The sequence below is a fragment of the Neovison vison genome, chromosome 1, assembly GCF_020171115.1.
Source record: "Neovison vison isolate M4711 chromosome 1, ASM_NN_V1, whole genome shotgun sequence".
In the NCBI taxonomy this organism is placed as follows: Eukaryota; Metazoa; Chordata; class Mammalia; order Carnivora; family Mustelidae; genus Neogale; species Neogale vison.
In genome coordinates, this window is record NC_058091.1 from 197,812,914 (window position 1) to 197,839,047 (window position 26,134).

The following is a 26,134-nucleotide window of genomic DNA, read 5'->3' on the forward strand; positions in this document are numbered from 1 at the left end:
AACTCTCCCTTTAGAGAGGATTTGTATGGTTTTTCTCAACTCATACAGGATTTTAATGGTTATTTAGTGTTTCTTGGAAATAATTATTGATGCCTCAGTCAACAGAGCTTCCTTTTAGCTGCCTCTGGTTATCTACAATGACAAACACATGATGATCTCCATGTACTTTATTATTGATGTTAAAACACAAAAACATGTAATTATTGTATCCAGCTTACTGTAGTTTCCTCTGTGCTCCAGAAAAAGTTATCAAAGGGGTTTTTTTATGTTGATTTAATAGTAAATTATTTTACTATAATTTGTTCTTCATTTTGATCTTTCATCATAAACAACTTTTTGATGTTCCTGCTTTAAAAGATTATCTAGTAGCATAATGAGTTGGATTACGCAAGCTAGACCTGGTATTTTACTCTAATCACTGGAGAAAGATGGTGCTTCCCCCCACCCCCCCCGCCTTTCTTAAAGTTTGCCATAGGAGAGTTAAGATAATTTAATTCTTTTTTTTTTTTGATAATTTAATTCTAAGGTCAGATGGATACTGATGATTTCCTATTCTTCATCAAGAGGAAAAATACCTTGTCAAACTAAAAGGGAAAAATTAAAAGATAAACTCTATAGGAAGTCGAGTCTTAAGAGGTAGCATGTGTTTTCTTTCATATTATGATATAATTCACAAAGGATAGAGCATAAGAATCTTAAAAGTACCATTCATTACATTTTTTACTTACATATATACCTTAACTGCCACCTATACCAAGATACAGAACATTTCCAATAACCTAGTTGCCTCTCTAGGTTATTTCCAATAACCTAGGTTTTTTCCTAGTTTCCTATTTCCAATAACCTAGTGCCTTTCTCTTTGATTTTTCCCTACTTCAAATAAAAAGGAGAACTATTTTGACTTCTGTCACTTCTTTCTAGTTTTGCCTGTTTTTGAACATCACGTAAACGGATGATTCTTTTGTATCTGGTTAGTTTCATTCAGCGTCATATGTATGGGACTCATTTAGTTTCATGTAGCCATAATTTTTCCATTTCATCTTATAAATATACCCTTGGTGGATATTTGTTTTTTTTCCAGATTTTGGCTATCATGAGTAATGTTATGTCTGTCCTTACCTATGTCTTTCAGTGGGTAATTAGGGTCATGTGTGTTTACTCTAGTAGATCCTGTCAAACAGTCTTCTGAAATGATTGTCCATCTGATTTTCCCACCAGCAGATTCCAAGCGTTCCAACGCTGATACAGCTAGATGTGGTTAATTTTTCCCTTTTCAGTAGATAGTAGGTAATAATATCCTGTGGTAGTTTTAACTTGAATGTACCTGACTAATGATGTTGAGCCACTTTTCATATGTTTCTTGAACCTTTGGCTATCCTCTTTTAAAGTGCCTTTTCTTTTATTTTTCATGGGCTGTTTTTTGGGTGATTTTTGGAATTCATTGTATTTCCTGGATTGAAGCACATTTTGGGTCTTTGTGTTGCATGTATTTTCTCACGTCTGTACCTTGACTTAGCACTCTGTCAATATTATTTTTTGATGAATAGTTCTTAATTTTAATGAAATCTAGCTTACCATTTTTTTTATTGGTCAATGCTTTATTGAAATGTTCTATTTAAGAATGCTTTGCTTACTTAAGTGCCTAAAGATATTTTTCTGTTTTCCTTTAGAAATTTCTCTTTTCCCTTTCATATGTTAGGTATATAATCTATCCAGGATTAATTTTTGTTAATGTTGCAGGATCCAGGTCCATTCCTTTCTTAGGTGTATCACATTGTCCCAGCATCATTCTTTGAAAAGACCATTCTGTCCCCACTGAACTGTAGTGATGCTTTTGTCATAAATCAGCTGACTGTATCTGTAGGTCTTATAGGGTTCCCTCTTCTTTTCCTTTATCTGTTTTTATTTCTTGCTTATAACTTTATAATTCGTTTTTATGTGTGGAGGTAATAGTAAGACCTCCGACTTTTTTTGTTCTCCTTCACGTGCCTAAAGTCATTTAGGATTGTCGCAATTATGTATAAATTGTCAATTACCCTGCCTCCTTCCCCCACAAACAAAAGCCCCGCTAGGATCTTGGTTGGAATTGCATGAACCTGTGGCTTAATTTGGGGAGGATTGATAAAGTAATACTACTGAGTTTATCTATCTACAAATGTGCTATTTTCCTCAAATTATTTGAGTTCTAAATTTTTCTCAGTGGTGTTTTATAATTTTCATTGTATAGGTAGTTGATATTTTTTGTTTGATTACAAATGGTATTTTTTTCTTGTATGTCAACCCCAAACACTTGGAAATTCAGTTGATATAATTTATATGTTGACCCTCAACAACCTTGCTGAATTCACCTATTTTTTGAAAATGATTTAAGTTTTCTGTATACACAATTAGGTCATTTGTGAATAATAAAGTTCTACTTTTTCTTTCCAGTATTTGTATATTGATTTTTTTTTTCTTGCCATAATGCACTGTTTAGAACCTTGAATAGAGTGTTAAATAGAAGTGGTGGTAAGACAAGTGAACATTCTTATTCTCAACCTAACGCAGAAAGCATTTACTATTCATAATTTCATAATTTAAGTATTTCATAATTAAGTATTTTTTTCCGTAGGGTTTATCTGATATATATATATACCAGATTAAGGAAGTTTTCTTCTATTCTAAATTGATTAAAAGATAAAATATTTATTTCCTATCATGAATGGATGTTGAGTTTTAACAGATCTTTTGAGGGGACATCTATCAATGGCTATTTTTTAATTATTCTGTTTATGTGGTAGACTGCATTGATTTTCAAATCGTATGCTAACCTTGCATTCTTGGAGGAAATTCTACTTGGTTTTGATGTATTATTCCTTTTATATTTATTGCTGGAGTAACTTGGTTAATCATTTTTAAAAGAATTTTTAATACCTATATTCATGAGAGAGAATGGCTTGTAAGTTTTCATTGTCATAAGGTCTATGTTAGGTTTTGTTATCTATGTTTTTAATTCTCCTTTTCTTTATTTCCTGAAAGAGTTTGTGTGAGAGTGACATTTATTTATTTAATGTTTGAAAGAATTCATCATTGAAGCCATTCAGGCCAACAATTTTCTTTATGGGAAAGGTTTTTTCAAGATTTCCTCTTTCTTGGAAAAGTGACTTGGGGGAAATTGGAGGGGGAGATGAACCATGAGAGACTGTGGACTCTGAGAAACAACCTGAGGGTTTTGGAGGGGAGGAGGGTGGAGGTAGGTGAGCCTAGTCGTGGGTATTAAGGAGGGCACCTATTGCATGGAGCACTGGGTGTCATGCATGAACAGTGAATCTTGGAACACTGAAAAAATAAAATAAAATTTAGAAAAGATTTCCTCTTTCTTTGGCATTGTTGAACTCTAGGGAATTTGTCCAGCACATCTCAGTTTCTGTTTTATCAGCACAAAGTTATTCATGATACCTTCTTTGTAATGTTTGGAAAATCCGTAAAGCTTTTTCCTTTTTCATTCTTATATAGGTATATTTCTAAATTTTTTCTTGATAATCAGTTTTATTTACTTTTCAAAGAACCTGCTTTTTGTTTTGATTTTCTTCATTATACTTTCTTTTCTGTTATTTTTGCTTTCTCTCGATTTAGATATCTTTTTTCCCCCTAGCTTCTTGAGATAGAAACTAACAGCATAGATTTTCCATCTTTCTCCAATATATGCATCCCCTAAGATTTTAGGTAGCACTTTCATTGTCATTCATTTGAAAATGTTTTCTAATTTCCATTGGGATTTCTTTGATCCATGTGCGTTTTTCCTGTTTTTTTTTTCATTTGGGGGGAGGAGTTTTTGTTTGTTTATTTGTTTTGAGAGAGAGTGTGCAAGTGAGAGCAAATCAGGGAGAGGGAGAGGGTGGGAGAGAGAGAGAATCTTTAGTACAACCGTGAGATCATGAGCTGAGCTGAAATCAAGTGTTGAACACTTAACTACTTGAGCCACCTAGTAACCCTCATCCATGTTTTTTTCTGAAGCATATTGTAAAATTTCTAATATGAGAGAGGAGGGTTTAATTTCAGTTGTTTGAGACATGACCCAGCATATGGTCAGATTTAGAAAATGTTGCATACACATTTTCACTGAATGTGGCAGTTGTTGAGTATAGTCTTCTAAATATATAAGTCAAGCTGATTAATTATGTTTAAATCTTCTATATCTTTATTGAATTCTTTATCTGTTTCTTTTACCTTTGTGGAAATAGGTGTATAAAAATCTCTAGGGGTGCCTGGGTAGTTCAGTGGGTTAAGCCTCTGCCTTCATCTCAGGTCGTGATCTCAGGGTCCTGGGATTGAGCCCCGCATCTGGCTCTCTGCTCAGAAGGGAGCCTGCTTCCCCCCTCTCTCTGCCTGCCTCTCTGCCTACTTGTGTTCTCTCTCTCTGTGTCAAATAAATAAGTAAAATATTTAAAAAAAATAAAAATAAAAATCTCTAACTTCAATTCTGCATTTGAGTGGGGTTTTTTTTCCCTTTTATTTCTGCCAACTTCTTCATAAATTCTATGTCTATATTAGGTGAATACAAATGTAGGAGTGTTATAACTTGCAATTAATTGATTCTCATCATTACAAAAGAGACCCCTTTAGCTCTGAATATTTCTTGTCTTAATGTCTACTTTGTTGGAGGTTAATACAGCTATACAAATTTCTTTTTGATCAGTATTTACATGATATATCTGTTTTTACATTCCATTTTGATTTTGTTCCTGACCTGCTGTCATGGAAGACTCGTCAACATTTTCACGTGTTATGGCCAGTGAGCTATTGCTGATAGTATGGGCAAAATGTCTACTCCTTTCTTAACCTGTGATTTTTTAATTTGGGTGGGGCACAAAACTTACCAATAACTAAAATAAAAATTTAGCTTCATCAGAGTGCATTTAATTTATTGGAAATAGAGTACCAGACTATGTAGAAAATTAAAATTTTTTTGGTTCTGTTCTCTTTCTGTTCCTCAGTGGCTGGCACACATTTATCAGTCCCAAGGAATGATGGGTGCTGCAGAAATGTGTTATAGAAAGAGTCTGCAAGTAGCATCCCAACAGGGCAGTTGGAGTGGGAAGCTGTCGAGTCTGTTGAGACTAGCCCTTCTTGCTTTAAAAGCCTGCATGGTAAGATCATATTATAATTATGATCATGAAAAACTGATTCTTTTGTTTTTCTTTAAGTTGGTAGTGCTTCCTGTTGGGTTCCTGTTGTTTCATCACCTTCTCTTGTGGCCTCCTCATAGACTTTGTATTTGGGCTTTTGATGGAAGTAAGAGTAATGTAAATCCATAGATTTCATAGAACGTTGTAATTGTTGGGGGAAGGAAAAAAAAAAAAACAAAGATTGCAATTTAAAAGTTGAATGATAACAGAATGTATGTAATGGTTATCTGTTGATAAATTAGAATTAACCCAGGTACTCATCTGTGAGAAAGGTGGCAGTGATTTAGCATTTCAGTCATTTCTCAGTTAAATTTGACATTCTGTAAGAAGGACTTCTAGCAATTTTTTATTTAACATCTGTATTTTGATACAGAGTTAGGTATATTCTAGAAGTTGTCGGTACTAGTATGGAAAACTCTTTAAGATAAATGTCTAAGTGTGTGTGTGCTTTGGGGGGCAAACTGTTGAATAGTGTATATGATACTCTATTTGAGTGTATGTATGTGTGACATATACTAACTTATTTCATATGCATAGTAATCCTGTTTGACAGTTGAGGAAATCAGCTCGCAGTATAGTAATACCCACATATACCCCATCTCCTCCCACCACCAACTACAACAACAAGAAGTATTTTCTTTAATAGCTTGGGTTCTGGATCTACCATTTGCTATGTGTGAAAACTTAAGCCATTTAAGAAAGAATATGAGATGCCACGTTTCTAGGATAAACAGCTGACAGTGTACAGAGGAAAAGTATAGTAAAATTATACTTTTATGAGAGGCTCCTGTACGTGTTATAATATGTGAATAGGATATTAAGCTGAGAGGTTCAGCTAAGATATTAAATACTAGATTTCAGAGATAATAGATAATAGATTCAGCTAAGATATTAAATACTAGATTTCAGAGATAATAGATTCCAAAGTGTGATATAAGATCAAGATACAGACTTCCAAAGTGAGTATAAGCCTAACCTATAAGGAAGCTGTAAAAGGATTAGAAGTTGGAGAAGGAGTATGAAGAAAATTTTTTGGAGAGAGCTATTCTGTTTGTCCCCCATCTCGATGGCACATTTCCACACACAGATGCCCATTAAGGTGAGGAAGGGAGAAAGCATATATTTTTGCTTAATTGTGCAGTCTGTGCACAATTGAGTTTCATCCTCAAAGGTTTATGGGATAAACAAACAGCCGAAGAGTGAGTAAATAAATAAATAAATAAATAAAAGAATTGGTCTGGATTCTGTCAGAGAAAGGGAGGTTTTGGTGTGTGGCCTTTGAGGTTCTGGAGGCACATGTCTAGAAGCACATGGACAGGTAATGACATAACGTCAGAAGCTTGTGGCTCTCCACCTGCTGTGTTAGGACAGAGGAAAGGGGAGTATTTTGGAAAGTGAGCACATGCCCTGGCAGAGAGCGGTCTGCAGCGGGTAAATCCCAGAGGTGGGTAGGAGTATATGCTTGGGTGCAGGATGGAGGGAGTGAAGGAGAGTTGCTATGACTTGGGCTTGGCAGCACTCCTAGAGTTTGTTGGAACGAGTGGTGCCAGTGTGAAAGTGGATCGGCATCGGAGTTGCCTTAGTTCCTTTCCAGTAGGGCCACCTGGAGGAGTGATGGGATCTTGGCAGAAAGGAAGCTAGAGCTTCCAGATTGCTCAGAGGGTGTGGGCAGTAAGTGAAATAGAGTACAGTTGTCCAGGTTAGTGGGGCTGCAGATGAGCAGGACTGCTTCACAGGCGTGCATCGTGTGCAGTTGCTCAGGGTTCCACACTTGGTCTAATGCTCTCCAGTCACCATCTTAAAATTCCTCATTATTTTTGAACAAAGGACCATGCGTTTTTAGTTTGCTTTGGGCCCCACAGATTACATAGCTGGTCCTGCTGGTGAGAGACAACCCATGAAATTAGGAGTCTCTGATAAAGCCAGGAATGCCTGGATGAGAAAAGGAGATTGAAATATTTATCAGGCCTAGAGAGCAAGGCATCCTCATAGAGTGGCATTAGTCAAATACAGACTTCTGGCATTTCAGTAGCTGTCTGAAGCTACAGTTAGCAAGAAAAGATGTGTGTTGGGACGAGGAGCAAGCCGTCTGCTGCTCTCTGTAACCATACCCTATCTGGGAGCTGTTGGAGCAGGGTGCAAATACTACCTTAAATGAAGTTCGAAGTATTGAGAGGAAGAAGATACTCGAATTAAAATTGTTTGTGATGACTCTAAGAAAAATAGGTATCAGAATCATGGAGCCTACTGTAGCATACATCCAGTGACAGAGGAGAAGTTCTTCCTCATGTAGTAAATTTTAAAGACACAATGGAAGACAAAAATGTGCCTTCTGTTGTTTAGTATACCAGGTACATACAGAAACTTTTTCCTTATATAATAATCTTTGAACTAACTTTACAGAATGTTTTATAGGAGAGTACATTATAAAAGCAACCACTGAGAGTTCCGTGTTCTTGGTTTTTAAAAAAAATATTTAGGAATGAGGCACATGGGCGACTCAGTTGAGTGTCTGACCCTTGGTTTTGGCTCCGGTCATGATCTTGGTATGGTGAGATGGAGCCCTATGTCAGGCTCCGTGCTTAGCACAGAGTTTGCCCTCCTTCTCCTTCTGCTCCCCCTACCCCCTCTAAAATAAAAAAAATTAATTAAATCTTTAAAAATATATATATATAAAATAATAATGTATTTTTTACTTATTTATTTATTTTTTACTTACTACTTTTGGGCTTTGCCTTTTTTTCTTTGCCAAATGTACCTGCGGTCTCATTGCTTCCATCTTTATAGAAGATGCCTTACAATTTATTTTCAAATTTTTTGTCTTTACAGCTTTCTCTTTCTTGATTACATGCATTATTATTGCTTGTACTGCAGTCAGTTTATTGCTCTAATTTTTTTTTATAATTTAGTGTTTGAAATGGACTCATCCTATTGACTTTATTAAAATGTGTACTCTAGATACCTATAAATATGAAATCTTAGTTTTTAATGAAAGTTTGAGGTTTTAAATGAAAGATTTTAAGTGCATTTTTTCTTTTAGCATAATTTAGCAGACTATTAATCATTTTATCTTCATATTATTGCTCATTAGGAACACACTTATCTGTTATTTCTAAGTCAGTACATGTAAAAAACTAAAGTTTGCAACATAAGTGATATGTAGATACCTTAACATTTTCCTTATAAAGTGAAATTCTTTAAAAAGTTCTCAGTATTGATGAATTGATTTATCTGTGATCTGCTTTGTACCTTTTTTCTATTTTGGGATTTTATTAAAATATTTAATTTCAGCTTTCTCTCCTTAAATAATTTTTGAAATGTGCGACTTTATCACTACCACTAAAGGGTCACGTTAAATTGAATTTTGTATACTTGGTAGATCCCAGAGGCTTAGTGACTAAGATTTTATTCACCTGTATAGTAGAATAGTGCGTTTTCTTTTAAGAAATATTTTAGTGTTTTAAGTGATATTCCTCTTAGAAACTTTCTTTTTTTCCAGTCTGCCCTATTCTATAGCTCTTTAAGAGCAGGAATCAGATTGTAATCATTTTGCAGAATCATGGCTTCTATCGCATTTACATGGTGACTCAGACAAGTAGGCACTTACTAAATAACAGTTGAATTTCATTCTTTTAAGGTAAACATATTGAAAGTCTCTATTTAATATATGCCTTTTATTTTTACAGGCTAATATTTCCAGTGATCACTGGTCATCTTTGGTTCAAGAAGCTACAACTGAGGCCTTAAAACTTTGCTTTTGTCCATTGGCTGTCTTTTTACAAGCTTTGTTACAATTCAACCGCAAAATGGGGGCAAGGTACGAACAATTCTTTTTCACTTTTTTTTCTTGGATATGTTTCTTCACTTTCAGTGCCTCAAGGAAACAAAGATTTAGAGTTAGAGTAGCAAACTCGGTGTTACTTATATATCTGTTACTACTTTGGAAAAGCTGTTGAAGTAACCAAATAAGGAAAAAAGTAAAGTCTCACATTTGTTTTACAAAAAATAATTTGGGACACAAATAAAGAATATGAGAGAGTGGGCATGATAGCATTTCAGGTGAAGAAGGGCTTAGAGTTTTGCTGTCTTCAGGTGCACCATCAGTGTAATGTGGATGCTAGAAACAAGATAAAAAATACTGAAGTTCAAAGCTAGATTGACTTAAATTCATGCAAGGTACTCAACTATGGGGAAAAAAAAGTGAATATTGAAAAGACCAATAAAAACCCCAATTTTTTCTTTATTTCCAATAAGTACTGTATTTATTAAACATATCTTCAGTTGTTTATAAATAATGAGGTTTTTATATCTAGAAAATCCCAAAGCTTCTGAGATTAAAATAAACAAATTTCAGTGATCTTTTCATTGGAGGGTGGCAGTGGAGTCAGAAATAAATTTGAAAAAAAATTACCTAACGCTCGTATGGGTGAAAAAACAAGCAAGAATATTTTAAAATTCTGAGAATAATATCTAACTTTAATGGATATTACACATAATACAGAGCAACTGTAAGTAAAACTGGTTTAGAAGCATGATGTTACTGCAACAGGATAGATATTGTAAACAAAGAGCTTAATATGCAAAGGTCACATCAGCATCCCAAAATAAGAGTGAAGGATGAATTAAGGCTGTGGCTTATCAGCAGTTCCAGAACCATTTGTTATTCATTTACTTTTGGTCATTTTTTTGTATGGCTCATTCACCCAGAAATGTTTTAGGCTGTAGTTTATACTTCCTAATGAACTCGTTCTGCGGAAGCTCAATGTGGATGACTTAGAGGGCCTTAACCTCTACCTCCCTAAAATCTGTTAGCACTTCCCATAATTTTTATCACCACAAAAAATAGACCCAAATCAACACACACACAAAGAAAAAAACAGTGTGCTTACTGTGTGAAGATTCCTATGTAGAAACATCTTCAAGACAAGTTCTTTAGTTTCTGCTTCAGACCAATTACTATTTATAAATCCTCCTATTCAGCACTTCTGAAGTTACCACAATTTGTGTTGTGTCTATTAGTACGGAAGTCTCTGGAGTCGTGGATGTTAGTAAGTAGGGAAAGAAAAAATTAGAACACAATTGTAAATCATCCTTTTATTACAAGGGTTTGCATATTGTACACGTCCATTAAAGCATATACTAAAAAGCTTTTATCATACACTTTGACTCTGGTGTAGATTATCTTTGTATTCTTTATGGATTTGTTTTCAGGTCTGTTTTCAAAAAGGATTACAGGTAGAGCACTCAGAAGTGCTCATAAAATAGGAGCCTTCCCCTCTTCTATTTGGAATGAGCTTTAATTTACTTATTTGCAAAATGACAATAGTAACAGCAACCTAACCTTACAAGGTTACAAATATTAAATGTGACCATATGTGTAAAATATTTAGTGTAGTACCCAACACATAATAAACACTTAATAATTATTAGCCATTATTACTACCTTTAGTCTATGAAAAAAAATTCATGAAGGAATCAGTACCATGTATGCAAAAGATTGAGAAAGATAACTTGTGTGAGACTATTATATGAAATATGTTTGGGGCACCTGGGTGGCTCAGTTGGTTAAGCTTCTGCCTTCAGCTCAGGTCATGATCCCAGTCTTGGGATCTGCCTTCAGCTCAGGTCATGATCCCAGTCTTGGGATCCCAATCTTGGGATTGAGTTTCACATCAGGCTTCTTGCTCAGCAGGGAGTCTGCTTCTCCCTGTCCCTCTGTCCCTTCCCCCTGCTCATGCTCTCTCTCTCTCTCTCCCTCGCTCACTGACTCACTCACAAATAAATAAATAAAATCTTAAACAAGAAGAGGAAGAAATATGTTAACTTAGATGCTTTGGACTAAATGTAAGTATCTTTTTCAGAGAGACACGGCGACTTTTGGAAAGAGTGGTCTATCAGCCTGGGTATCCCAAGTCTATTGTATCAACCGCACGTTGGTATCTACTGAGACATTTACATGCCAAAAATGACTACGAGCTTATTGATGTAAGGCATTGATTTTATTCACAATATTTCATTTTGGACCTTTGTTGGCGGGGGGGTGGGGAGGGCGGTGAAGGTTGCTGTCCTGTTCATTATAGGAAATCTAGCAGCATTCCCAGCCACTCCAAATGCTAGGTGCCAGTGGCACTCTCCTCTTCCCTCAACCCAACTTGTGACAGCCAGACATGTTTTTAGATATGCCAAATGATAATAGTAATTGCCCCTCGTTAAGAACCACTGATTTAGCCTGTAGGAAATACATTCTCCTGATGTGCTATGTAGAATAAGAAAGTTAGACAAAGGTGCTAGGTGCTGGTTATGGTACTTTTTATGACCATTGAACTGGAGGTAAAATATATAGGGTAGGTTTGGAAGTAGCAGGATTTAATGGGATTTTTTTTTAAATTTTATTTATTTGACAGACAGAGATCACAAGCAGGCAGAGAGGCAGGCATAGAGAGAGGGAAGCAGGCTCCCCGCTGAGAAGAGAGCCCGATGTGGGGCTCGATCCCAGGACCCTGGGGACCATGACCCGAGCCGAATGCAGAGGCTTTAACCCACTGAGCCACCCAGGTGCCCCTAATGGGATCTTAATATTATCTTTGGAAATATTAGTTTACCTGTCTTGTCTAAGAAAAGATGCATGTGACAGTTTCTGCTCCTCATGGGCTAGCTCTGGTATCTAAGTACATAAACGTATGAATGTATATCTAAAATTCTTTTTTAAAAAGGTTTAAGATTCTCATAACTTGAGCTTCTAACAAAATATGAATATTAATGAGAAGCTTTTTAAATATCTAAAGCACTTGAAATACTGTTTGCCTTTCAGTGAAACAGCATTAAAGAAGTATTAACAAAAACAATGCTTGGAGAAAGACATTCTAATTAATGTATTGCAAATCAAAAAGATAGAACTTGTGTTGGAGACAGTTTGTTGGAGACAGTTTTCCATGCTTTCCTTGGATTTCTAAGCATTCTGTGAGCAGATGGCCTGACTGCTCTTTGTTCCAGACTGTCTTTTCAAGGATGTTTTTATAGTGAGCCTTGGGAGACAGACATAAGTGTCTCCCTTTAGAGTAAAGGGTTGGCCCATATAAAAGATTCAGGTCTCCTGGGCTCAGGGTTCCTCTCTTGTAATGCAAACCAGTATGGATGTGGGAATCTGTATACTTGGAACCCTGTCACCTATGTGAGTCTTAGGACCAAGGGGGAATAAGTGTAAATATCTTGATGCTCAAAGTTTGTTGTACCCTGAGTGGTAAAGACCTTTGTCTCTGACCCAGGAGAATCATGTCTTTTGGCAGTATCCATGAAGCTGTGCAGGCTGACTTGTTAGCTTGCGAGTAAAGCAAAGTCTTAGACCCTTCACAGTGTTCAAAAACGAGCAACCAAAAAGTTTTATTAGTCAATTGAGCAACCGAAATTAAATCTTACATTCTATGGAGTTGGTGAAAACCTTGCGAAGCTTGTTGATAGAGCCTAGAACCTGGAACCTCAATTCTAAGCTTCGGTTTTAAAGGAAAGGAGTATCAGGGCACCTTGGTTCTCAGTCGGTTAAGTGTCTGCCTTAAGATCAGGTCATGATCCTAGATTTTGGGGATGGAGCCCCGCATCGGGCTTCCTGCTCAGCGGAGAGCCTGCCTCTTCCCCAGCCCACCACCCCTCGCTCATGTTCCTCTCTTTCCCTCGCTCTCACTCTTTCTCATATAAATAATAAAGATCTTTAAAAAATGATAATAATAAAGGAGAAGAGTGTCACTTGCACAGTTCTGTGTATGAAGTGGCCTTTCAGATAAGGGTTTAGAGATGACAGTATTGTAACCAAAACCCCCACTTTCATTTTATACAGAAGGGTAGCAGTCAAAATGTTACATTTGTACTAATTGAGCATTTGAATAAACTGTGCTTATCTTTGATGTTGCTTTTGGCCAAACAATTTATTTCAGCAAAAATGACTGAAAAGATTTCACATAGTCACTTTTTCTTGTGTTGTTTGATATTGCTTGCTGCCTATATTGTGGCATACTTGGCTTCTATGAATTTAAATTTGGTTATTGCTAATCAACAAAATATTAATGTTCCTGTATGTGATTTCCCATAGGTGCTGGTAAACAATGCCAAAACTCATGGAGATACAAGAGCATTGGAACTGAATCAGAAATTGTCTTCACAGTAACAGTATGTTATTTTATAGTAAGCAAGCAAAGAAAAAGTTATTAGAAAGAATCAATGAATCAACACTTTTCCCCCAAAGCAACATTTTAAAAAACCGTAGTTATAATCATCCATTCCTATTTTAAATCTAAGGACATTTAAGTTCTTAAGCTAGGGGTTTAATTTTTCAACAACTCTTAATATAACTTTAATTTGAAAAATATGATTGATTTTGAGAAGCCCATAATGAAAGAAAAAAACATGATTCCCTTAGGTGTTCATCTTTGTAAACCATTCTTTTCTCCATCTTGCGTTTTGGATAGTAATATTTTTTGTACCCCTTTACAATAAAGCCTTAATAGCTATTTTCCAAATAATATGTAAAAGCAGATGAGCACGGTGCAGAATTTTACTTATTAAAAAATAAATTGAAAGATGTAATTTCTTCTATGAATTCTGGAGTTCAGCAGACCAACTCATCATAACATCTGAATAATCTTAGAGCCTGTTTTGCTAGTGGTTCATCTCAGATTCTGTTGAAGAAGTGTAATGTAAATGTTGGTGAGTTTAGACTGCTAATGGATATGTTTGTATAGTTCAAAACACTCAGGTGTATGGCTGCATTAAAAAAATCAATGGAAAATTTTGGAAAATAATGCTGACAGTGTTTAATTGATCATGGAATTTCTTCAATTATGACAAAAAGACTTGAACTTTCTGAAATAAGAAAAAACATAGTGTCTTCTTTTCTTTATAGATTAATATCAGATATAATTTCTACATTTCAAATTTTAAAACTTGAAAGCACATTTACCTATTTTAGTTTTTCAAAAAACTTTTTATATATCTGAAAAAACTGTATGTTGCTTACTTAGGATTTGTGGTTTTAAAAAATATTTTCAGATTTACATTTATTATTCATTGTATGTAAATGTGTTGGTTGTATAATTTATGTATATAGTTTTTCCAAATCAGCTTTATGGTGTTATTTTGTGAGATAATATAAATTGATAATATACTGTAATTAAATTTCACTCCAAAGGTTAATCTATTGAACTGACTATAATTTGGTGCATTCCCAAATTTGGCTGAATTTTGTCATCATTCAGACCTATACAGTCAGTCTTTGAGGATAAGGACCCAGGGCTCTGCATTATAGAGGCATGCCTAAGAGATTCTAATGTTCATTCAGGTTGGTGAACCACTGGATTAACCCATCGATGATTCTTCCCCTTACTTTTTTGTTTAACAGGATCAAGCACTTGCCATTCTCTGCCCATTTCTTCCTTATCCTCACAACTGCCCAACCGATTCAATGCTTTTAACAGCCTGGCCCACAGACTTAGCCAGAGACGAGCTGCAAAAGGTTGCCTGTGCCTCTCTGGTGCCCATGCCTTCCTGCTTCCTCTGGAAAGCACTTTAGCCTTTACCCCAGAATGGACTGAATCTATCTGCTTAGGTGCTTATGAGTCAGTTCTTATTTTCCATCTGCTTTCTGGGGTGTCACTTGCTTCACAAGGTTACTTTTTCTGCTGTGTGGACTTGGTTAGCCTTTGCCCCAGGCCTGTAGCCAAGGAGCGACCATTTGACTAAATTGCCTAGTTCTAGCCTCTGAGGACCTCAGACTCAGGTTTTCTAGACAGGAAGGTTTAAAAACCCTATAGTTCATACCATCTCAGGTAATTTTTTTTTGCATGGATGTACACACACCCTCTCTTTGTTATCTTCTCTTAAGACTCCTGCCTGGTTACTGTGAGGCTCAAATCACAAATGTACAATTTTTACAGACCTTACTTCATACCAGACCTTTGTTAAGTGTTTTATACATTGTCATTTAATATTAGTAAGTAAAGGAAAAGTGCTAAGCAGCATGCTTAAAGCAAAAGAAAAACCTGAAATGCAATCAGTGTTATCAGATTCTAGGAACTTTAAAGTAGGCAAAATTTCTCTTCATTTTATATGTAAGTTTAGAGAAATTACATTAAAAGTTATTTCCAGAAGTGTCAATATTTAGCATTCATATTCAGTATTTGGGAATTATAGTGCATTTTTGCTAATTTCTATCCACATTTTGGCTCTTATTGATTAATTAGGTGTTTGTAATCCAGCTAGACATCTAATAACCATTTTCCATGGGAAAAATATATTCCAGCTTATGAGTAAACTTTGAGGACACAATCTCTTTGTTCGGGGTCACTTGCCATATTTCTAGAATGTCCCTTGCATTAATTTCTGGTCAAAATTTTAAAAAAATGTAATTTAAAATGCTATGCTCTTTTTTCAGTTTATAAAATGAGTTGACAAATTTCCTTTCATTTGGGAATCTACACAGAACAGGAATGGGCAGAAATGCTCAGGTTCTGCATTAAGGGAATTAAAAGATACGGTCACCTAAACTAGCATAAATAAATAAACTACTCTGAAACATTAGGTAAATATTTACTGATGTGTAATATGTGAATATGAAAAAATACATGTTTGGTTTCATAGAAAAGCTTGTTTGGGGGATATTTTATAGGAACACAAAAATGAAGGATATTTTATATATGAGTCAGGGGGACTTGCAGATCTATTTCAATTTTTGCACACTTTAAAAAATGTGGAACTTTATTTTGGCATAGTTGACCCTTGTGTCTCTACAGGTCTTCCTTTCTTCCACTTTAGTTGCCAATGGATAGAAAGCTTCTCAGACGCCCATGTGTAGATTCAGCTGCTGCTTATAAACTGTCAATTTGCAAGAGAGGTTTTTTTGTTTGGTTTGGTTTTTTCCATTAGAAAGATTCATTTGTGTATCAGATACAAGTACAGTAATCTCCCCATATATGAATTTTTTAAGACTTTTTATACAGAGAATGTAAAAAGTCAGTAAATTCCCTTATTTAAAGTGTATATATTATTTTTAGTTTGTTGCTCTGGAAGTCCACTCAAGGTGTCTGGCTGTCCCCTTACTGTATAATAATGGGTTTTTCCTCTTTTGGGCTGACTAAAATAGGAACTTTTTGAATAGCAGTGTTTTAAATTCTAATGTACCTAAAAAAATCTTATACAACTATGATTTTTTAAAATAAATGCTAAATTATCTTCAGACCTCAAAATGTTTTGAGGGAACTTAAGAGTAGGGTCTCTTTAACAAATAGCTAATGTGAAACATTTGAAATCCCTTTTTTAATATTTTCAGTTTAGAATTGAAAATACGTATTTGTTTCCATGCCTGGAGAGGGATAATTAGAATTGGAGTATCCCTTGGAAAGGGTTGGGTTTCATATTACATTACTGGAGTGTTGAGATAATTTGCGTGTCATCATCTTTCCTGAGTTTGAATTAGTACAGAAGTTCATTTGGGCTACATACTTCCCCGTATATAGTACCTATTATAAAAACATATTTAAATTATATTAATTTTTTTGGAGTGAATATAGGCACTAAAAAAATGTTTATCTTGCTATTTCTGCTTATATGGGAGGCAGAATAATGGTTCCCCAAACATGTCATGCCCTAAGCACCAGAACCTGTGAGTATCTGGCAAACGTGCTATGCAGTGGTGACCTTGACATGGAGAATTATCCTGGATTATTTGAAGAGACCCGATTTAATCACAGAAGTCCTTAAACATGGAGAGCCTTTCCAAGAGTGACAGTGGAAGGTCAGAGGTTCGACACTGCTGGCTTTGAAGATGGAAGAAGGTGGTTCCAGCCATGGACTAAAGGCAGGCTCTAGATACTGGAAAAAGCAAGGCAACTTTTTTCCCGTGGAGTTCCCAGAGAGGGAAACAGCCCTGCTGGCACCTTGATTGTGAGCTGCTGAGACCCATGTTGGACATCTGACTTACAGAACTATAAGATAATAAATTTATGTTGTTTTTAAGCCACTAAGTTTGTGGTAATTTGTTATGGCAGCGTAGAAAATGGGCGCATGGCTCACCGTGTGTATTGGTAAAATGAATACACATTCCTTTGAATTCGAATTTCACTAGATCACTGAAATTGAGGATTATCGTCTTAATTGTTGCCCAGAAAAGGGGTCATCAGATAAAGATGATGAGATATTAAAAACGGTAACCGTGAAAATACAAATGTCCTAAGTATTTGACTCTTAAGAACGTGGCAGTTTATTCCTGTAACAGTATCTGAGGTGTGCTCACTGAACACGCAGCTTGGTGCACTGGGTCACCATATAGTTGATCAAATACTTCACTCATTCTCTTTAAAAGAACTGCATCAAATCATACTCATAAAACCTAAGTAGGGTGACTCAATCTGGGTTTCCATATTTAATGGATATGTAACTGGGTAAGTCTTATGTCGTGGCCTTGAATTTTTATGTAAAACTGTAAAGTCGGAGCCTTGAGATAGATTTCTAATGGCAGCATTCTGTTATTCTACGGTCGCCAAATTTTTCTCATTTTTCCAAAATGAGCTGGAAAGAGTTATTGAAACTGCTTGGTCAGCCCCTGTGAAGCAGCAACTCTGGTTTCCACGAAACAGGGCCCCCTCTTATGCTTACAAACCCAAGGGTAGAACCCCTTTCCAAAGAGACCTCCACTGTAAAGGAGTAGTTCATCAGTAGTTAATCAGCTGTAGATATTAAGACTCTGAGAAGAAAAGTAAACCTATACTCAGAATATTCTAATGGAAAGCACCATCTGTGAATGGCTGAGTGTAATTACATGTGCCTCCTATGTGCCGAATAGTTATACCTCATACAGAGAGAGAGCATCCACATTAAATAAAATAAGCACATTGTTTGATTATCTGACTCCCAGGTGCCTTAAGTAACTTGAGTTTCTAAGACCCTGCCTTTTTAAATGCCATTCACTCCCCTTTGATCATACAAACTTATGGTGGTTGCTTTCTCTATGGAGATAATATGCCACATTGTTTCGTATCAGGTAAATGCCTGATACGAAACAATGTGGCATATATTTTTTTTTAAGATTTTATTTTATTTATTTATTTGACAGACAGAGGTCACAAGTAGGCAGAAAGGCAGGCAGAGAAAGAGGAGGGGAAGCAGACTCCCTGCTGAGCAGAGAGCCCGCTGTGGGGCTTAATCCCAGGACTCTGAGATCATGACCTGCGCCAAAGGCAGAGGCTTAACCCACTGAACCACCCAGGTGCCCCTATGTGGCATATTGTTTTTTAGGAAAAACCAGTATATATGGGTTTTAAAGTTCTAATCTTAATTGTTCTCTTGAATAGATCAAGAAATAGTATATAAATAGTCTTTACAAAAAGATTATTTACTGTCTTCAAAAGTTTGGAAATTAGCCCAAAAAGTCAGGTGTTGTGGGAAAAAAAGATATGGTTATATGTTCTATCTTTGCAGGCTGACTTATGTGTTTCTGGGCACAAGAGAAAAGCCAGATGGAGCAGAAGATTTTCCGTGTGCAAAGAAGGAGATTAGAGAGGATGTATACTGCTGAGAAGGCAAATTTATATTGTCATAAGCAGCTTCAATATTTATTTCTGAATTTCCTGAGCCCAACCCATAGTGCCTCAGAACAAGTGCTATTTATATATGGTTGGAAGGCTTCTGTGTCTAAGGACGAGGCTCAGAATGATTTATGAACTCACTAGAATCAGATTTATGATAAGCAGTGGTGAATGCTTTGTGAACACTGGAAAATATGTAGGCAGGAAGAAGCTTTCACGCAAGTCAAGTAGTGTCTAACAAAGCCGAGTAAGACCCATCATTGCTGAGCATGTTGGCACTGTGACTTGCTTCCGCAGAGGAGCTTTCTGTGCACAGGAGTGGTGATCATTGCCCACCAGGGCTTCAGCAACCCAGCAGGCCGGGCCAGGAATAGATAGAGTGCTGGCTCTGTGCCAGGCTCTTCATACTGTTACCTTAAGTCTCACATCATTTTTTATGGTAGGTACTATCCTCATTTTACAGGCAAAAAAAAAAAAAAAAGGAAGTTCAGAGAGATTACTTTTCTCCATATTCTTAAGTAAATGAAATTCTACTATTGTCTAATTTTATTAATAACTGCTGACACATCAGATGTCAGTGAGTTGAAGTATACGTCTTTGGGACTGACTCAGTTATCCTGCCAAGTTGTATTCTAATACTGCCATTTACCTAGTGCCACTATCTGAATTCTGGAAAGAACCTTAGGAAGAAGGAAATTCCTCCAAAAGACTAACTTGGCAAATTTAGTTTTCCTCCAGCTGTATTTGCAAATATAAACCTATGCAGTGATGAGCAGTACTCCACCCTTGTTCGATTTTGAACTTAATAGAAATTGAGACCTGCAGTGAGCTAATTGTTTCAGTTAGGCCTTGATAACATCATGGGTGCCAAACCTTGCTTTCCTCTTTGGCGTTAATTAATCTCTCTTTCATGAACTTTCTTTTGGCCCTCCACATGTCTTAGGTACCTAACGCATTTCTTAGTTTTTTTTTTGTTTTGTTTTGTTTTGTTTTGTTTTGGCATTTCTTAGTTTTTTAAAAAGACCTTGTTTTACTTACTTGTCACCGAATGCCTGCAGAGGAGGTAGTCGATAAAAGCTCTTGGTTGTGTTTTTGTTCCTTTCTGAGAGCTTTATGTTGGTGTGCGAGTGCTTAAAAGCCTTCAAGTGCTGAGCAATGGGATTTAAGCACAAGGGCTAGATAGATTCCTTGGTATAGGAGTTGTTCTGAGTTGCAGAAGGAGGTTTATCCACCACCATTCACATGTCTCCAAAAAGGCTGCACACACTTGAAGTCCATCCCTGAATGTTTCCCTTGTGAAAGCAGTGCATTATTTTTTGGAGAAACATCTGACAGTTGGATACTAATGACTTTGACCTGACAGTAATGGCTGTTGGGTTTACTTTGATGGCCAGAACTTAGAGAGGAAACACGATTCACCACACGTTGGCATCAACACCTTGCCATGCTCCAGGCAATGTCTATAATGTTTCTTCATTATGTTAGCCTCCCTCCCCAGAGACAAGAGAAGGAAATGCTTTTAACGCAGAGGAATACTTGTCCATTAGAATTTTGTTCCAGGAGAAATCTACATTTTGTACTTCTTTCTGCTTTGGTCCATTGCTAAGATTATTGCAAGCCAAGGTATTTCTCCTCATACACAGTGCAAGGACCTTTATAAACTCAAGTATTTTTAGATACTAACCTGAATCAGAGTTAGATGAAAGAGTGCCATGGAACTTTTCTTTCCCATCAAAATCGAAAGCTCTGTTTATTATTATTAATCTGTACCAATTGTCAAGCACAGTACCTACTGGGTATAAGATACTACATTAGATGGTCTACCTATATTTAGAGAAATAATGCAGTAGAATGCTTAAGAGCCCTTCTCTGGACTAATGAGTTCAAATTCTGACGGCACTTCTGATTAGTGGTGTAACCTCACAAAAACGACCTCATCTCTCTGTGCCTTAATAGTAGACATCTCTTTGGAGGATTAAATGAGTTATTCCAGGTAAAGTGGGTTAGAGAAGTCTCTGATAATAAGGTAGGTGTATTATTATCACCATTTTAAGAGAGGAAACTAAGACTCCAATTTAGAGAACATATCCAGAGTCACACGGATAGTAACTGGTGGCATACTGTTTTTAAACTAAGGTCACACCTCAAAAATCCTGAAGACTTTGCAGCATAGATCTTTAAATTATTTTTCAGTTTTCTCAGTTTGTGTCTTTTGGAACTATAAAAGAGGACTTGGTTTCTGACATACTCCTGGACACATCAGTCATTTTTTACTCACAGGGTTTATCACATGTGTAAATAGCTTCTGAAAATGAAGTAACAAAACCAGGGAATGGGTTTATGGAAAATTTAGTTTATGAAGTTAGAAAATTTCACGATTGTATATTAAAAGAAGGATCTGAAATAACAAATCTTTACTACAAATGACTGTGACTCTAATCTCTTAGAGAGGGAAATGCCAAACTGGGCAAGGGCCAAAGCAGTCTAATATTTTTCCTGACAACAATCCTGCCTCTCTCTGGGAGAGCTCAGCACCCTTTCTTCATCTGAGAAGATGCAACACATTTTTTAATTTATTTTTAATTTTTTTAAGGCTGGAAGTGTAGTCAGAAAAGCATTTACAACTGTTCTACTGAATTGTGTAATGTACCCACTTTGGGACAGTGTCCTCTTCAATAGGTGGGGATTTAATGCTGGGTCTGAAAGCATTACTGGAAAAACTCCAAGCTGATGCCATCTGCTAGCAGAAACTCACAGGGAAGACTGAAATCCTCAAAAGATGATATTTCCTCTCCTACTTCGCTGTTACTGTTATCAGATAGTCACCTAGAAACTTCTAGGTTCCTCCTTTGCCTGTGCCCTCAGTGTTCTGTGTCCTCAGGGATTTTCCATGGTCTCTGATTCTCACAGTAGTCTTCATGTCCTGCCCTCCCACCCCTCCCAACCCCACGTGGTCTCTTCCTTTTTCATCCATAAGTCCATTTCCTGTTCCTACGCTAGATCTTCAGTTTAGATCTTTCTTGTGCTCCAGGTCATATTTCTCAATCACCACTGGATATCTCCACTTGGGCATCCCATAGATAGGTAATTCAAAATCAATTAGTTTAAGACTGAGCTCATTATCTACACTCTTCTCTATCATCTCCCTCTTTTCCCATCCAAATTGGCTTCCCACACTTTATCTGTATTCTGGTCTCCACACTATAGCCAGAGGGATATCCTGAAAATGGAAATAACAGTCACTCTCTTATTTAAAATCCTTCAAAGCTATTGTGGGTCTTGAAGATAAAGCCCAAGTTCCTCCACAAGAGTTACAAAGCCCTTCGTGATCAGACATCTTGTACTCCCTAATGTTTCCAGCCTTCTTTTCATTATTTACCTCCTCAAACCTTCTCTCCCACCTCCCATGCATACCTTTTAGGTTCTGACTGTACCTTGCAGTTCCTGGCATGTGTTCCATTCTCTTGGCCTCTGGGCCTTTGCCCGGGCTGCTCTATCTCCCTGAGCACCAGCCTCTACCAAACATAGCCCCTTTCCCTTGGCTAATGTCTGCTTATACTGTAGAGGTCTCAATTTAGATATCCCTTCTTCTGGAAGACCCCTGTGCCTTATTTCCCAATTTTTCCTAAGTACCTTTCTCAGGTGTACCATCACACTTTTTACTTGCCCATGTTTTTCAAAGTTTGATTATTGGTCTTTTCCACTAGTAAGTTCCCCAAGAGTAGGGTCCATGTTTAGTTTGCTCAGCATGGTTTTCCCAATGCTTAGCACCTGAATGGAGGCTGCAAAGATGTAAAAAGTAATATCTCACAGAAGTTTGGAGACCCCCCCGCAAAGGTAAAAACATAGATATTTATGTGTTTGCATGCATTATACATCAAGTATCCCCCTAGTGTTTTGGGGTGCTACTTACTGCTGTCATGGGTGATGCCAACAGAAGTACCAGACCTTTGTGAGTTGTCTGTAGAAGAAGGGAAAACTGATACTGTCCAGGGAATGCCGGGGACGCTTTTTCTTTGACCTTGGGTCTTATTGCTGTCCTGACTCTCCAGTGGTGATCATATCACCTCACGATGGGACTGAGAAGGTGCTTGTCTTTGTGGCATTAAGTGAGGAATTTGTCCTTCATCTTCAGCAAGGAAGCAAAACCCTTTGAACATTACCATTTGGTCCTTAGTATAAATAATTTCATACGATTTTTATCCCTCAGTGCAGGTTTTGACAAGAGGAAGGAAATGGCAGGAAACACTGGGAGGCAGAGGACCCGTGGACTATCTGGACCTGTTCCGATGGTGTCGGCGCCTAAACTGAGAACTCTCGGAGGTGATCTAACGTATGCCTCAAGTCCACTGGGTGGACCTGCACTGCAGATTCTGTGATGTTCAGACATCTTCCTGTATTAGTGGGACACAAGTCTGACATTTCCCAAGGGATTAAGTATTGGTGTTTGATACAGAATAAAGTGCTATGCATGTTGAGCTTCTCTAGGAAGATTGTCCTTATCATCTTTTTGGATCCACGTTAAAATCTGTGCAAAGGGAGGCCCATCCAGAGCAGAGGTGAATTTGTGGTGAAATGACAGCTGTTAAGCTCCACGACCCCTTGCTTACAGAGCACTAGCTGTGTGTTTACAAGGTTGATGGAAAATTTGCAGAAATAAGGCATTTTAATGACAGTTAAGACCATTGATTAAGATCATTGTCTCCACTCCTCTTTCCGTTGATGTCAGGTACCCCTGAAGTGGCTATGGCCATCTTTGGATTCAGCAAAAGAGAAATTGACTTGGGGATACATTTGGGTTAGAGGGTTATGCTTGTGTTGTTCATGGTCACTTCTGTATAGAGGTAAGTGTGGCTGTCCTGAGGTAGCCGTGGCTTTCAGGAATATTCCTGCAGACTTTGGTGCCAATTCATTGGGATAGAACATTATCAGTAAGTCAAAATTGTATAAGCTTTAGGCCCTAACAAAACCTGGATCCACCTTCTCTCTAGGCGTAACTCTCAGGTCATCCAAAGTCTATGCAAACCTGCGAACACCCCAACTTGGGATTCCAAGCAAGAACACGGACAGAAGACGCTTGGATTCCCCTCCTATCCTCTGGTATTACATTCACTTCTACATGGTTCTACCCTGTCACTACCCATGAGAGAGATCCCATTCTGCACAGCCTTTGCCTTGATCCTACACTATTATTTGAACTACAATTTAGAGCATTTTTGCTTACAAGGAAAAAACAAATGTAAAGTAAAAAATGGATATTAATGAGGTGACATGGCTCTTGATCTGTATGAATTTCTAATTCCACCTTCTTATAACCACTTATTTGCTTCATTACGAAGAGTTACTCTTTCAGCCTAGTAGTATATTTGCTGTGGTGGTGATTTTTTAAAATACATTTTTACTGGAAACAAAAATATAATGTAAAAACAATAAATTCTTTTGTAGAAAACAAAATTCTTCATAATCCAGTCACTGGTATGTTTGTTGTAAATTCCTACCTTTTTTGCATACTATACGGCATGCATATTCTATTTAACATATTTCAAAATATTTTTTTACACAATTGGGATCGTATCCATATTCTTTGCAACTTGCCTTTTTCACCTACTAGTGTGTCTTGCATATCTTTATGTGTTCTTTCTAAGGGTTGGAGATATCATTAATTTATTGATATCATTACTGGTGATATCATTAATTTAGTCCCTTCCCAATATTTAGGTTGTTTTCAAGTGTTTTGTTTGGTTTTTACTATAACAAATGGTGCCGTAATGAGTACCCTTGGCCATTTATCTTTGCACATTTTGGAAGATATTTTTATTCTCTGTAATATAAATTTTGAATTTTTTTGTAATATAAATTTCAAATAGTAAAATTCCAGGATCAAAGAATAAATAAATTTAAAAATTTTATTAGATGTTTCCAAATTGCTCTCTTACTCGTCCCAATTCATAGACTCACCAGTGAGACAGGAGTGCACATTTCTCAACAGCCTTGTCAATCACTTTAATTTTTGGTGATCTGCAAATAGTACCCAAGGGTTCCTTTAATTTGTATTTAATATGTTGAATGTCTTTTCATATCTTCATTTCTTACTGTATTCTATGACTTGCCTGTTCATTATTATTATTTTCTTACCCACTTATAAGAGTTTAGGATTACTTGAGATATTAGCCCTTTGTCTTAGCATGACACTTGATTGCAAAGAATACTTGCTATTGCATTTGAAACTCTTAAATTCTGCTATGAAAATTCTTTGCGGGTGCCTGGGTGGCTAAGTTGGTTAAGTGACTGCCTTTGGCTCAGGTCATAATCCCTGAGTCCCAGGATCAAGTCCTGCATAGGGCTCTCTGCTCATCTGGGAGTCTGCTTCTCCCTCTGACCACCCTCCTCGTGCTCTCTCTCTCACTCTCTCTCTCAAATAAATGGATAAAATCTTTTAAAAATATCCTTTGCAATATAGTCAAGGATGCTGTATGTAAATTAATAAAAATAAATGCAGAGGTTTTGTATAACTAAAAATTAGGTGGACAGTGGTCAAAAATTTATTTGGAAGGTAAGTTTGTGTTTTACTAGGGGAGAAGTTGTCACTTCTTCCTAAACCAAGGAAACAGACTAAGTCTGGGGCAAGGGTTCTCTTGCCAGATTACAAAAAACTCTGTGATTAGAAATTAGTCTTCTAACAGGTAGCGTATGACTTGAATAGCTTATTTTTATTTTTAATGATTTTACTACCCAATACCAGGCTCTACATCTAACACTTATATAGAAAAGTTAGAAATAGTATAATTTTATAGAAAATTAATTTGGAAGGAAAATGTGGTCCATATACACTATGGAGTATCATGCCTCCGTCAGAAAGGATGAATACCCAACTTTTGTAGCAACATGGACGGGACTGGAAGAGATTATGCTGAGTGAAATAAGTCAAGCAGAGAGAGTCAATTATCATATGGTTTCACTTATTTGTGGAGCATAACAAATAGCATGGAGGACTTGGGGAGTTAGAGAGAAGGGAGTTGGGGGAAATTGGAAGGGGAGGTGAAACACGAGAGCCTATGGGCTCTAAAAAACAATCTGAGGGTTTTGAAGTGGCAGTGGGGGGAGGTGGGAGGTTGGGGTACCAGGTGGTGGGTAGTATAGAGGGCACGGATTGCATGGAGCACTGGGTGTGGTGAAAAAATAATGAATACTGTTATGCTAAAAATAATTAATTTTAAAAATTTTTTAAAAATTAAAAAATAAAAAAAAAGAAAATTAATTTGTATTTGGCTCCTAGATCAAATTATATTGGATGTTTCTCATAGAATCTGGTGTATTCTCTTATTTGGATTGGTTAGCTCTGACTTGCTCATAGTTCTGATACATAGTCAACACAAATGAATCAATAATTTTGTATGC

The 26,134-nt window shown here is 36.7% G+C and overlaps 1 protein-coding gene across 5 annotated transcripts in view; it reads left to right on the forward strand.

Moving 5' to 3' along the window:
• Positions 1-23,223, forward strand: part of TTC37 (tetratricopeptide repeat domain 37) — a 90,261-nt gene extending 67,038 nt beyond the window's left edge. For 3 of the 5 annotated variants that reach the window (XM_044265346.1, XM_044265375.1, XM_044265356.1), the window contains 4 exons: positions 4,977-5,129; positions 8,855-8,985; positions 11,030-11,153; positions 13,252-17,172. In XM_044265346.1, the coding sequence (XP_044121281.1) occupies positions 4,977-5,129; positions 8,855-8,985; positions 11,030-11,153; positions 13,252-13,326 (483 nt within the window). In that variant the 3' untranslated portion in view covers positions 13,327-17,172. Of the gene's footprint in view, positions 1-4,976; positions 5,130-8,854; positions 8,986-11,029; positions 11,154-13,251; positions 17,173-22,946 lie in introns of those variants that run through there. The other 2 variants (XM_044265366.1, XM_044265384.1) reach the window with 2 other exon arrangements.
• Positions 23,224-26,134: the final 2,911 nt, after the last annotated feature.